The sequence below is a fragment of the Neopsephotus bourkii genome, unplaced genomic scaffold, assembly GCF_033783945.1.
Source record: "Neopsephotus bourkii isolate Nb327-2 ecotype Australia unplaced genomic scaffold, CSIRO-AGI_Nbou_v1 NB_1287, whole genome shotgun sequence".
NCBI lineage: Eukaryota > Metazoa > Chordata > Aves > Psittaciformes > Psittacidae > Neopsephotus > Neopsephotus bourkii.
In genome coordinates this window covers 4,259,323-4,273,249 of record NW_026901771.1, presented here as the reverse complement: position 1 = coordinate 4,273,249, position 13,927 = coordinate 4,259,323, and the positions used below count along the sequence as shown (strand labels likewise).

Here is a 13,927-nt window from a genome sequence, read left to right as displayed (position 1 = left end):
CCTTGCCTCCAAACTCTCTTTTTCATGGTTAGTGGGGCAGGACAAGTGAACAAACTGGACAGACACGTGTTTCCCACATGTGCTATGCACTCTTACCACTTATGAGAAGATAACTGGGACAGAAAAGGACACCCCCTTTGGTTTCGACTTGTGCATCCATACTTGTAAAAATGAAATAACCTTCACTGGGCAGTCATTAACTCTCACTCACTATTTCAGGTGCCTTGAGGAAGAATGGTGCTAGATGTATCCTAAGTTGTTACTGGGTGCTTCAAATATTCCATAAGTTCCTCCTTGTGAAAGAGAGAACAATTATTTAGAAAGCCCTTGAGTCAAGAATTGCATGACCTGCATCAACATCATCAAAATGATCATAAGTTATTAGAAAGTCTGCTTACCTGCTCTAGGTCCAATATATTCAGGCTGCATTTGTTTAAGTGAAGGATTGCTTTTTGTGAAGAACTGCTTCCTTTGATAAAAAGAGGAGGGAGACTGATAGTGAAATGGCATTCCAGAGAACCAGTGTATTACAGATGACAACCTTTTACACCAGAGCTGGTAGTGAGGGAGAATGTCCAAGCAAAGGCAACAGACATAACTATTTTTAGGAATATGAAGCAACAGCTTCAACCAGTGCTATCAGATTTACTGTTCAGAGGCACAAGAGTATGGGAAAGTCAGGCACTCCTGCTCTCTGCTGCAGAGCAACTTTTTGCCGAACCTCATTTAGATTTGCATTTTCCCCCCTTAAATCATGATCTGTGCTTTCATAGTAGCCCACTTAAAGATCATCTGCCACAAGTTTTAGACGCAGCAGACCCTGCGACACCTGCAAAGAACAACTCCCAAGAGCCACACACTGTTCATGCTCAACAGCCTGCAACAGCTGCAGACATTATCTTTTTTCCTCCTTTCAGCTCATTTGGAGGGAAATGTAGATTGGAAGTGTCAAGACTGCTTTAAACTATGTTATTTCCCAGGACTGCCTGCTAAGTGGTTGTGGGGACCCCAGAAACAGGAGAGGCATTTGTATCAGTGTGACAGATTATTTTTCTTGAAACCTTTTCCTGATCCTGGTCTGTTGGTTTTTTTTATCTTCTTTGTTGTACTACTAAAAATTATCACTATTGCTGAATAAATTAAAAGCCCTACAAAAATGCAGGGTGAATCTTGTCTTTACACCTTGAAAAGAGAAGCAGTAGTGCACTCCTCCCTAGTACTTTGCCCTTCACTTAGTCTACAACTAGAAAATACCTGCTGCAGTCCTTCTTTCTATGAACTGCATTTCTGGGTACCGCTCACATTGACAAGATGCAACCACTCAAACAAGTTGTGCAGTCATTCCACCACAGAACTTACAACTTTCAGGTGATGCCACAACCTGGTTCTCTGTAAGGCAGCTGCCTTGAGTAGTGCAGGCTTTCAGAGGTTTGTCTGCTCATTTAGCACTGAATGCAAGTCATACTTAATTCCACTGCAGGTGTGTGAACAGATCTTCCATGAGAGCTCTGGTTCTTTGCTACACCAGTAGGCACACAGGTGGAAACCAATACCAAAAACTTCCCAGATTGTGTGCCTGTGTTCATATATGCATTAAATGAGACCAAAAATCACATGCACTTCAGACAGTATTTCAGGCTATCAAGAGAAACTTGTGATTCATGCTTGATGATGGCAGAGCTTAAAACCATCCATCTCAGAACTATGCACCTCCAAAGCACCTGCCAGTGCACTCTGAGCAGAACTGGCAGGTAACTCATCTACTTTTGGAAACAGAACTATTTGGACTCATCCAGCTGTTAAAGCATTTAAAATAAGAATTATGTAAAATGCCTCTTAGAAAGCAACACCTCAAAGCAGCAATGGGCACCAGGCTTTCATTTTATTTAAATTTCTCTAAACTTTATGCTGTTTACTCAAAAATTGGAACTCCAGTCCAGTGGTTTGACAAAAGCTCCATGGGGATGTCATATATCCTTCCCTTTTAGCCACTCTGGTATCCACCATTTCAGTACTATAAAGACTGTGCATCACTGCATACCTTTGTGTTTTCCTTCAGTTTCCACATAGGCTCCAGAGTCTCAAATAAAAGCCTGAGCCGTTGGACTTTGTGCTGTCTCACTCCCAACCACTGCAGTATTTTCTTCATAAGTAGCTGGCTACTAGAAAAATGATGTAAATCTTTCTCAGAGAGACAATGAAAGAAACCACCTCTTTACTGGTGTGATGGCTTCCAAGAAAGCACTTCTAAACACAGACAGTGGTTTAAAAACCAGCACACATTTCTGGCCTATGCAGCCAGTTTAGCTGTCTGGAACACTTCCTAATAAACCTCATATTGCCTGATTTAACCAATAGTCTTAGTCTACACTCTTTAACAGTGCCTGATGGAGAGGAACATACTAAGCCCTTAAACAGCGTTTCCTTTTCTTTCTCCTCTTTGGCTTGGGGAGAGAAGAACGCAAGAACTCCAACAGCTCCCTGGCCCATCCTGCACACATGAAACCATGCTGCCTCCTACTTGCACACAAAATACAGAACACAGCAGGACTTTCACGAAGTGAAAGCTAGAGATGTTAGAGTTCCCATCTGAGCAGCCAGCACATCCTTTAGGAAAGCAAATACTAGCTTCAGTGTTCCTAGCAGGGGACATAACCCTTGTGTCAGTTTAAGAGTGCCTCATTTCTCATCTAAATGGAACTTGCCACATTTTTAGTCCTTGCCATTCCCAATTTCGTAGCATCCCTTTTTTTGGCTGATAGCAACGAGTGTTCCTGTGAAGTTTCACCAATGCCATTATAAAGTTAAGATAAATTCCCCACTTCTACTAAAGATTTATTTTTGTACCTGTGAGCATTACAGTAGCCACACAGTGAGTGACATGTTAGGAAGTAGCGTTCCAGCGATGATGTAGAATGATGCTCAGACTTTCAGCAGCACTTCTCCAGAACAGAGTCCTTCACCTGTGGCCTGAATGTTATTTATTAGATGGGTAACGTTACACTACATGTTTGGCTCTATTAAAATGCAAATAGGTAACTTGCCCTTGGCATACCAAGTAATTCTGATGAGTCTGTATCAGGGAGCTCCTGTTCCTTTCATCATTCACAAGTCTGCTCTCCCTAGAATGCACAACCTTTGTTAGAAGTGGATTTTGTTTCTTTTCAACCTATTCATAAGGCTAAATAAAGCAAGGCCAAGATCTGGTTGCTGGAAAATCCTGACAGAAATATACTCAATTAAGCAGCATTTAAAATTCAACTTGAGACCTATGAATTAGCCACATTTTAATCCATTTAATGTGTGCCATGTTGATTTTTGTATAGTTTTAGTTTTCAGTCAAAATACTATGCATTACCAGTCAAATGCCTTACACAGTCTAGGTATATATGACAACAAGATTACCTGTGTCAACCAGGCCTGTCGCTTCAAACAAACATACCAAGTTTAAAGATTTATACTTATCTGCTCTGAATCCACATATCCACAGCAAAAGTAACAAACACTGGCCAGGCTCCTTACACAGGAAGGCACACCATTCAGCTTCAACGGACTCTTTTAATTCACTCATTTAGAGGCAACTGTCATTACTTTCTTGGGGGGCAGGGGAAGAAAACGCCAATGCACCACATTGTTTTCACTAGCCTGGAAAACACTTATATATATATAGATATATAGATATGTGTATATATATACACACATATGCATGTGTGTACATATATAGGTGTGTGTGTATATATGTATATATACACACTAGTGTATATATACACAGAATATACATATATGAATATACAGAATATATGCACACACACTTTGCTCAGATTTGTTTACAAAATATGTAGCATTTTTATACCATCCAATAAGAGGTACGTGATTTTAAACAAATCTTATAGAAATGACATGTTATTGGAAATTTACACGTAAAAAAATCCAGCACAAAAAAATCCAAAAGCTAAAACAAGGTTTTGCTACTAATCAGTGCTTCTATCACCCTTGAAGAAAAGAGAAACACAGTTATTTATATGTGATGTAAAGGCAACATTGAGGGGTTTTCTTGCTTTTTTTTTTTCCTTTTTTTTCTTTTTTTAAATTAACCACCAAATTTAACCCCCTAAAATTACAAAGAATCAAAGTCCATTTACAGATCAAGTGCAGTAAACTAAATGTTCCTTCAGCACAAAGCAGCACTAGAGAAAGTAAGTGGGAGAGGGAAGGTGGAGGCCAACTGGCTTAGCTAGGGAAGCAGCAGGTGGCTGCTGCTGTAGCCACACAGGTCAGAGTCTCCATCCTGAAGCACAGACAGAACTGAAGACTGTACTTAAATGATGGTCACACAGAGCTGATGTTCAGGCCTTTGCCTAGCTTCTTTCAGCAGTTTGACAAGTGATTTATACGTTTTTATCATTCTGTATCCAATGGGCTGGTTTTGCTTTTGCAGTGACTTGTCACTGAGAGGAGCCAGAAGGATGATCTTGCAGTCAGTTCTGCCACTAACCTCTACCACAGGTACACGACACTGCAGTTGTTAGTGGTGATTTTGAAATGTTTACACTGGACAAATGTGGTTCCAAGCATCCCAAAGGGCTTGAAAGAACACAGCCTGATGCAGGGGGGAGCGGACGGCCTGGACAATCCATTGCATTAACAGAAATGGAACCGCCACTTTCAATCACATGGCATCTCTCCAGTTGCACGCAGATTCTGGTGCCAATCTCAGCTGAAGTCAGTGAGGAGTGGCTGGCCTTCGCATCAGATGTCTGTGATCCAAGCGGGTCGCAGAGCCAAGAACATGCTGCTAGCAGAATGGCAGTCTACAGCTGCAGATGACAGCTGTCATGCAGTCAGCGATGCCTTATAGATGTCACCTGCAGGAACCATGCGTTCCATGCTTATTTATCTCAAGTCTAGTAAACAGCAAGAGGGAAAACTGAAAGGGCCAGGAGGATCCGGCTGTAAGATTATTATCCTTTGAGCGTAGTGTCATTTGAGTTGTTAAATAAGGGCCTTGACCAGGAGGACTCTGGTTTTATCAGGTGAGCTGGAGAAGAAGCTCTTGTCTCATGAAACTCTAACGCTCCTTGTGCTAAATTTTACAAATTCAAATTTCTGTGTTCAGAAGGTTATTTTTCAGAAGATAAATCTGTTCAAGTCACACTGTGTAAAAATGTAAAGAGGCAGACAAGAATTTTTCAGCCATAACTACAATACCAAGGACCAGACTCTGGAGCATGAAGTCAGAAAGGGCTCAATTTTTAGGGAAGGCCCAACTGGATCATACTGTGCTGGCAAGCAAAAGTGGGGGTAGTTTCTCCATTCTAGAAGCTGGTTTGGAAAGTCATTTGGAAAGTCATTTCTGGGGAGGTGGTAAGAGTGACCTATTCACAGGCTCTTTTTTTGTGGACAGAGAAGAGCAACTGGGAAGTCTCCACAGTGGTCTGCAATCCAGCTTGGGAGCTCAGTGTTGAGAAGGGATGGGGCCAGATGTATTCAGTATTCTTTAAGAACCAGAAAACATGTCCACTGCAGCTTGTTGTTGCAGGGGGTAGAGAACTTACTCCATTATTTGTAACATGTTCTATATGCCAATAACCCCAGCTGGCACATACAGCAAAGTAGATACATTGCATGTGAAGATATAATGCATCTCTCTCGGCCATCCAAAGAGGCATCCAGGGAAGAACATGGGGAATTAATTCAGCTACGTTCTCAGAAAGTCTGAATGTTTCCCTGGACTGCAGGCACACACTGCAGCAAATAGAAGAAAAAGGCAGCCTTATCTTGGATGCCAGGAGAGTGGGGGCTAGTGGAGGAGGGATTATTTTCCTGTAATAAGAGCAGGGAATATCTCAAAGTATAGAAAGGTGCCTCAACTCCACAAAGGTGACAGTGGAGAGGTTCAGAATCTAGAGGAGAAGGGTGATTCTGGTGACCCCTTGCCAAGGAGGGGGCATCCTGCCACGGAGAGCCAAAAGTTTTCCAGACGTATGTAAGAGCATGTGCACAAGGCAAGCGAATGAGCGCAAACAGGATTATGGAAAACATTGAGAGAATCACTCCACGGGTGGCTTGTGGCTCGACAACAGGACTGGTTAGGTAGAGGAGCGCACAGTACAGGGGCACCTCAGAGCTGGAAGCCTTCCATGGGAGCCTCACACTGCTGGAAGATGTACTGTTGCTGGCTGAGATCCACCTGTGGGGCAATGCTGCTGTCTTCATCCTCTGTTCCAAAGTAGTGTTCAATCAGATCAAAGGCCTTCTGATAAATCTCTTGATTCTCATGGCTCTGCAGGAATTCTATCTTGTCCAGGCCTGCAAAGAAAAAGTATATAAAAGTTACAGCTTGGTGAAAGCACATGACCATGATCATTTTCAGTCTGTTGTGAACATCAAGTTCTATGACAATTCTCTTCCCACCTTTCAGAGGAGCAGGTGCCTCTATGTCTTTACCCAGCTTATACTCTCCACAACCAAAGTAAAACAGGTTGAACCACAGAGTTCCCTGTAATTGTGTGATGTGCTTCATACTTTATATCCTTTCACTGAAAAAACAAATATCAGCAAGACTGAATGTGTAAAGAACAGGGCCTCACCTCAAAGAATTTTTCTGAAGAGACCTTTAGAACTGTGTTCCCTGAAAGTGTGTTCACAGCGCTTTGATTACAAGAACCATGACTACAGAATCACATAACTGCAAGTTGGAAGAGACTTCTGGTAATCATCTAGTCCAACCTGCAGTCCAGCCCAGCACTACTACTAACACCAGGTAAAGCCAGCTGTGCCCAGCAAATCTTCAAAGCTTAAAAGGATGGAGATTCCATTATCTAATCTGTACCACAAGTATATATAATGCAGTTAAACTCATGCAACCAGTTTTGGGGCAGACATGAAGCAGATGGGCAAACTCAGGCCTTGTAGTCAGAAACAAATGAAAAGAATGCAGCACGATAAACTATCTTTAATACTTAGGAATGATACTATAATGAAATCCAAGTCTTAGCCACTCCAGAAAATCTTTAATATTGGGAATTGCAGCGGTTTTCTTGTCTGCTCCTTTCACTATGTATGAAGATTACAGGAAACAATTCTCTGATACTCTGTAGACATTTCTGTAACACTGACATGAAAAGGGAAGTTAAAACCTAGAAGCAGGCAAGAAAAAAAATGCTACTCTGATACAACTCTTCCCTGGAAGTCAAGGTAACCATGAATGGAACTATGGTTCAAGAAGCCATTTTCAGTGACACTATCTTCTTCTATACTGCTCTCAATAACCCATTTTTATCTTTCTTAATAAAGGACTTGCCAATCAACACAGAAACTAACCTTAAGAGCATCAGTACCTCAGGACTGGGATGAAATCATGCAGGTACATGCAAGAACCTCAGCAGACCAAAGGCAAACAATGAAGCTGAGGCTGCTGCCATAATTTTACAGGGAAAGGTTTGAAACCTGAACAATAGACCAGAGCACCCAACACTTAATTTGCTATGAAGGGAAGATCTCAGTGCCTGAATGAGGTTCCTTCAGGGTCAGTAGTAAGAAAAGAAGATCTGCACACACTGCCTCAAATCTAGACACAAAGATAATGTACAAATGGAGTACCTTGGCACATGGAGACTCATCAAAGAACAGTTAACGTTCAGGTAATAGTGATGAAGAAAGTAATGAAATTGGGTCTGCTGAAACTCTAATGGGTTTGTGACCATCGCTTGAACCCCTGACTTCCACTTTAACCCATGACTTCCCCTAACTACATTTTTCTCATACCATATGCTTCTTCAATAAGAGCGCAGTAAGGATTAATGCCAGTGCCACTGCGTTTGGATTCCTGTTCTCCAAGCCTCAGGATGTTCTCCAGCCCATTCAATGCTACTTGCACAATCTTTGAGTCCATTACTGTAAGGAGGTCGCAGAGTGGTTTGATGCATCCCAGTTCGACTAAATACCTGAAAAGCACCACATGAAACCAAGTGACTTTTCTGCAAAATTATAATTGGTGTAGCCATTTAAACACTTAAAGGCATGAAGGTCTAAGAACAAAAAACAAAGAGCTAAAATAGCAACTTGAGAAAGTAGACATCTATTTGTATCTCGTCAATACACTTTTCTGCTGAAACAAAAGAACTTTAACATACCTTCTCTGTCTCTCTCTATATAGAGATGAAATAATGAATCTTTTTATTTTTAATTTATAATTAAAATACAGCTATAGTTTATAGACATTTTCTATTGATATAAACTATATTAATTTAATACATTTACAAATTCATGGGTTTGGTTTATGCAAAATTGCATATAATATAATCATAATATACTAGTGTAAGTTGAGCAGGAAAAACAATACACAAAATGCCCACAAAGAGCCATCCCTCTCCAGACTGCTAATACATTTTGTTACACTTTACAACCAGCACTAAGAAATTAGTTTAAAAGTTGCATTTAGGGCTTTTTCACATAAGAGAAAGGCTTCAATTAGTTAAATGAACATTGTCCTGCAGAAACACTTATGTGATTTCTCCCTAAAGGAATGAATTTCTCATTCACAACTCAATACAAAGACCCGGCTCACTGGATACAACACTGAAAGCATACAGAATGTGGGGTTTTTTTTTCACTTTCTAGGTTGAGTTTGATTTCTTGCACAAACACTAGTTCAGTCAATTGCATCGAAAGATCTGAACTACTACATACTTGATCTGTTCAGCAGAGCCTCCAGATGTTGCATTTGTAATTGCCCAAGCAGCTTCCTTCCTTGTCCGAAACTCAGCTGTTTGCAAAATATTTATAAGAGCTGGAAAGATATGGGCATCTATGACCGTCTGTGAAAAGAAGTAACATCTCATGGTTATAACAAAAATAAGAAATAACTTCCTTGTCCTGAGACAGTCAATGTCGATGCTCAGCACGACACATTAAACAATTAAACACTTGTTATCAAGTGGCAAAAATCAGTTTTCAGCTTTGCATTCAAAACCCCAGTTCTGCTGGTTTATCCCAAAAGATATTCAAAACACATTCAGACTGAAGCGACTGCCAGATCTAATGTGTTACTTAGTTTGACAGCAAAAGAATGCCCATCCTTCCCTTATTATTCCAGATAGTAGAGCATTAAGCTAGTAAGTCAGTAATGCACTAAGATCCCCTAATGACAGAAAGACTTCATAAGCCTGTCATACCACATCTCCAGTGGGTGAGACAACAGGTCAAAGAGAGAACAAATCGTAAGGTCCCCTTCAAAACAACCAAGAACCAATCTATTTTTTCCTGGTGAAAAGACAATGGATGGTTCAGTAGGATGGTTAACTGCTTAGCTCACCGAACTGATAAAAGTCAAGTGAATATTTAGTCAGCAACTAGTAACGTCCTCTGGAAAAAGCCTTTTGCAATAAGACAAATGAAACTAGTTTAGCTACACAAGTATTAGGACCTTAAGCACATTCATACGGATCATTCAAAGAGAGCTCAGAATAACATTTTTGAACTACTGTATCACAAAGATACGTAGTCATAGAATTGATAAAGGGAAATTCAAAGAAAGCCAAAGAGAAACTTTTCAAGGGACTCAATAGAAAATTAACACTACATAGAGCAAAAAGCTATAGTCAATTGGCATTGTGCATGGTTACCCAGTGAAAAAAACCTGACACTTCTTTTACCCTTCCTGTTTGTCTGGACATCCACACTGCATCTACTGTATAAACACATATCACCTATCAGTTGTATCCGCAGTCCCATGAACGCTCTTTACCACCGAATCTGCACTTCCAGTATAGGAATCTGGAGCCCTCAAGGAAAACCATTTACACTTCCATCATGCCATGTTATATTAGATTTGTACTTTGCAATACGTATTTAGCAAGAAGTCCTCAACTGAAACATTTGAACATGAAAGCTGGAAGTTGTAGGTCATAAACAGAAGCCAGCTATTAAAAAAGACAAAAGGTAACAGAAAGTATCTTCAAGAAACAGAATGTATTCCCCTTCCCCAATGTACTTTAATGGGAAAACACAATTTTTAAAACTATACAAAAGCAACACACTGTAAGGGTGCACGGGACGTGACAGCATCTACTTCATTAAGGTTATCAGCTCAAGGACCTTTTCATCTCAAAGCGAGATAAAAACAACAGGAAAGTAATAAATAAAACACATGGTGACACAAACCTAACAGAAAAGTGATAAGCAAGACAATCACAAAGGAGGAAAGGCTACAGTCAGTAATCCGCAGAGACCCAACCCGGCTTTCCTAAGTTGTAAGACAGGGACAAGTGGGACTGTGCAAAACTTCGTAACAGGTCTTTTAACTGTCTCACCATGTAACCTCCCTCGCTAGCCTGTGTGAGTAAGAGTGAGGCACTAACAAGTGATAACAGCATGACTGAATTTAAGCCAGGAATTGAAGAAGAAACCCCTGTGTCTGTGGGATCAGCAACTGGAGTGGATGGGGGGTTCTCAGCATTAGTAGCTGTAGGGGCCATGAAGTAGGGAGAGCATGTTTGTGGGGTGCCCAGAAAAAGATTAATTCAGGGCCAGCAACCGGTGTCAAACCTTGAGGGAAAGGGCCCCTACAACAGGAGCAGGTGAGGGTCCCAGCATCAGCCACTGCAGCAGGATCACAGTCCATAGGGCCTGTGTGCCTAGAGGGCAGTGGGTGAAGTGAGGATCTTGACTTGTCAGCTTCAGTGGGACTGTAGGTCACAAGACAACGTGCCTAGACATCAGCTCCACGCAAAGCAGGAATTCACATCATCCCCAAGTATGGTGGTGGGAGTGAAGGATCACAGTGTACATAATTTACTGGCAGACTGGACTAGGTGGCAAATAGGAGGTCCAGGATCCAGGCATGGACTGAGGGTTCATGCCAATAATCAAGGGGTCTGCAAGTGTGGGGCTGCTCAAGATGAATGTGTGCATCTGTTTGCTAGCAAGAATGAAGCTGAACTAACCAGTGAACAGGAGTCAAGTATAGCGAGTTAAGAGAGCTGACAACCAGCCACAGACAACAGATGGGCAGAGAGCCCACAGTGGTATTCAACAGATCTGTGACCGTGTATGTATGCTTGTGGATCTAGAGAGTGAGGGGATGTGTGTTTTCACTAGTGAACTTCAGTCCTATTCAACTAGAGAGGAGAAAGGAGACATCACAGTCTACACTTCGTGTGAGTCCAGAGTTGAGGTGGAAGCCCTTATAAGAACAGGGTGTTAAGGGATGTTAAATATTCTCTACTGAAAGAGCTTGATACAGATCTACAATAGGATACGCCAGGGCATTAGTATCCTATTCTAGCTAAGAACAAGTGAAAAATCTCATTATCACACCTTAAATCCTCCCTCCGAAAGAAAACTTTTACATGAGATTAATTTCCTTAAAAAGGGTCTTCTTAAAACCGACTTCTTTAGTAAGTACTAAAATCAGAGTATGTTACATGATAGCATGGAACTAGGTCAGCATATCTTAGCTGACGGGCAGTAATACACGTTGAGCCTTCTTAATGGCAGGAAAACCTCAGTTACCTTAAAATACTTCAATTTAAGCTTGTAAAGTAGTAGGAGAATTCTAGAACAAAGGGAACTAGTAACGGGAGGGCAGCAACTGGAGACTCTCGCAAGACTTTTATTGTTTTCCTTCTGGCTCAATCGATTTTGAACTCTTTGATTCAATGCAAAGACTGGTGAGTAGATTTCTCCTCTCAGAGTGGAGAAACGCAGAGTTGAACCTTTTCAGAAAGAACTGAATCCAGATCTCCCATCTCTTGGGTGAGCGTTCTTATTTCTAATTCCTCTTATTTCTATCTCTCTCTTATTCTATTGTATAAAAGGCTACAGGCACCTTGTTTGTTTCCTGCTCTACAGTGAAGCTGGCTGTCTTCACCTAAGCAGAACAGATGAAAGCAGCCTTTCATAAGGCGCTTCACTGAAAGAGAGTGGCTCAAGAGAGAAGCAGGTTATCAATCACCATACTTTTATGTTTCCTATTGCTTGACATGCAATGTAAGTGTTGTCACCACCTCACCCTAGCGTGAGTCCCAGTTAAAGAGACTTAACTGTCCCTCTATAGTACAGCAAAGTTTTTCAATTAGAAGTCTGTTAACAGTCAAAACTCTCAGAGCTTAGACGTGTGAAAAAAGAAAACCAACCCAAATAAACCAACTAACCAACCCAGGCCATTAACTAGGTCAGAAAATAGTTTGCTTTAACCTTAGCATCTTCACTAGATTTCAGAAGTCCAGTTAAGCTCAACAAGGGTTGTAACAATAAAGCATTAACACAGGGAAAGCGCTAGCAGCATCTATTATTTACACTCCATGCCTTGCACCCTTGCCGACAACAGTTACTGTTGACACCAAACTAGAATGCCTAAGGATTCCTAGCTCTATGATATTTTATGTGGGAGCAACAGTTATTGTGGAAATAGGCCATGTTTCCCTTCCACTTTCCATCTAAGTGATAAAACAGTAAACTACTAAAACAGAATTTTGGGTTTTTTTCCTTGAAGGGAAACAAACCTCAGGCAGAGCAAAAGCCTGAAGGACTGAAGCAGGATGAGATGCTTGTAAGTTCTGAGGATTTAGAAAGTGTTCAGTTACTTTCTTAGCATTACTGTACTGTGTGTGCCTCTCATGTAGAAGTACGTTGAAGACTTGCGTAGTGCATGTAAAATGCTCAAGACAAGCATAGCTTTCAAATACACAGTTAAGAGATTTCATTTCAACAAGAACTCTCAAAACATGTGAAATAAATAGAAAGAAAATGAAAAGAAAAAAAATCAGGTTGTAAACTAAGGACTGATGTACAAACAGATCATAGTCTGCCACCTCTTCAAATGTTCCACTATTCCTTGGAAAAGGAAAAGTGCCTTGGCCACTCATGAATATAAAGGGCAACTTCCTCATACATGCCATAAAGCAAAGGATGTTTAAACATTCTTTTTGAGCAGCTGATGCATTCTAACGCTTTAAATATGACTGGAATTTTTCAAGAAGTATAACAGCAGGCCATGAGGGTAACCAAAAAGTAAAGACACTCCAAAACCTACCTAATTTCAGCAGTTTTATGTATGGATTTTTCAATCCAAATTACTCTTGTGAGTGCATGTAAGAACAAAGCATGCTAACGTCCTCCTTCCAAGAGCAATCTACAGCAGATGCACAGGAAAGTGTAAACTTTATTCATGTTTACTTTTCTTTTTCTCCTTTTTTATGTATTTACAGTTGCAGCACCGAGTTCCAGTTAGACTACACCTGGATGAGAAGATATGTGCTTGTATGTCCTAATTAAAGGCAGCACCTCTTTAATTTCTTCAATGTCTCTTCCTTCAAGGATTTCACTCAAAAAATACCCAATCCTTCCTTATTCACCTTCTCAGATGCCACTTGTGTTTCTACAGTATTCTGCCACATCTCCCTTCGCTTGTCTCATAGTATACAAAGCTATCCCTCATATGGAATCCAGCTCATGTTTTATAGTCCCTCCTTACCACTCCACTCCTAGCATATCCTTTGAAGACTGATGCACATACAGTGAAGATTCATTCCAGAACAAGGATTCCTCTTTTTGGTCTTTTTATCCCTTTCCTGACCATTTCTAACATTCATACTGGTTTTAGGCTGCTACTACTAGGCACCAAGATAGTATCTTAACAGCACATTAGAAATCTCTTTGCTGCATAACAGGCAATCCAAACCCCATCCTTTAATACATTAAACTAACACTGAAATTTTTGCCCAGCTACACCCATTCAGATGGAACTGAAGTCCATTGGACTTGCAATTAGGAGTCTTTCAGGAAACTAAAACTGAACTTTCATTGAAATCTGAATTTTCAAATGTAATTTGAAACGGAACTGAATTGTAATGCTCAGTCCATCAGCGGATCTGGCCCTCACTTCTGAAGTGTCAACTTCTTTGTCTTTGCTTTAAAATATACA

General features: G+C 40.8%; 1 protein-coding gene across 1 annotated transcript in view; it reads right to left on the bottom strand.

The window, feature by feature from the left end:
• Nucleotides 1–3,281: 3,281 nt before the first annotated feature.
• The window catches only part of KPNA1 (karyopherin subunit alpha 1), a 51,946-nt gene continuing 41,300 nt past the window's right edge, over nt 3,282–13,927 (bottom strand). The window contains exons 12-14 of the mRNA XM_061365594.1: nt 8,692–8,819; nt 7,768–7,946; nt 3,282–6,309 (exon numbers count right to left, since the gene is read on the bottom strand). Coding sequence (XP_061221578.1) covers nt 6,122–6,309; nt 7,768–7,946; nt 8,692–8,819 — 495 coding nt within the window. The 3' untranslated portion in view covers nt 3,282–6,121. The remainder of the gene's footprint in view (nt 6,310–7,767; nt 7,947–8,691; nt 8,820–13,927) is intronic.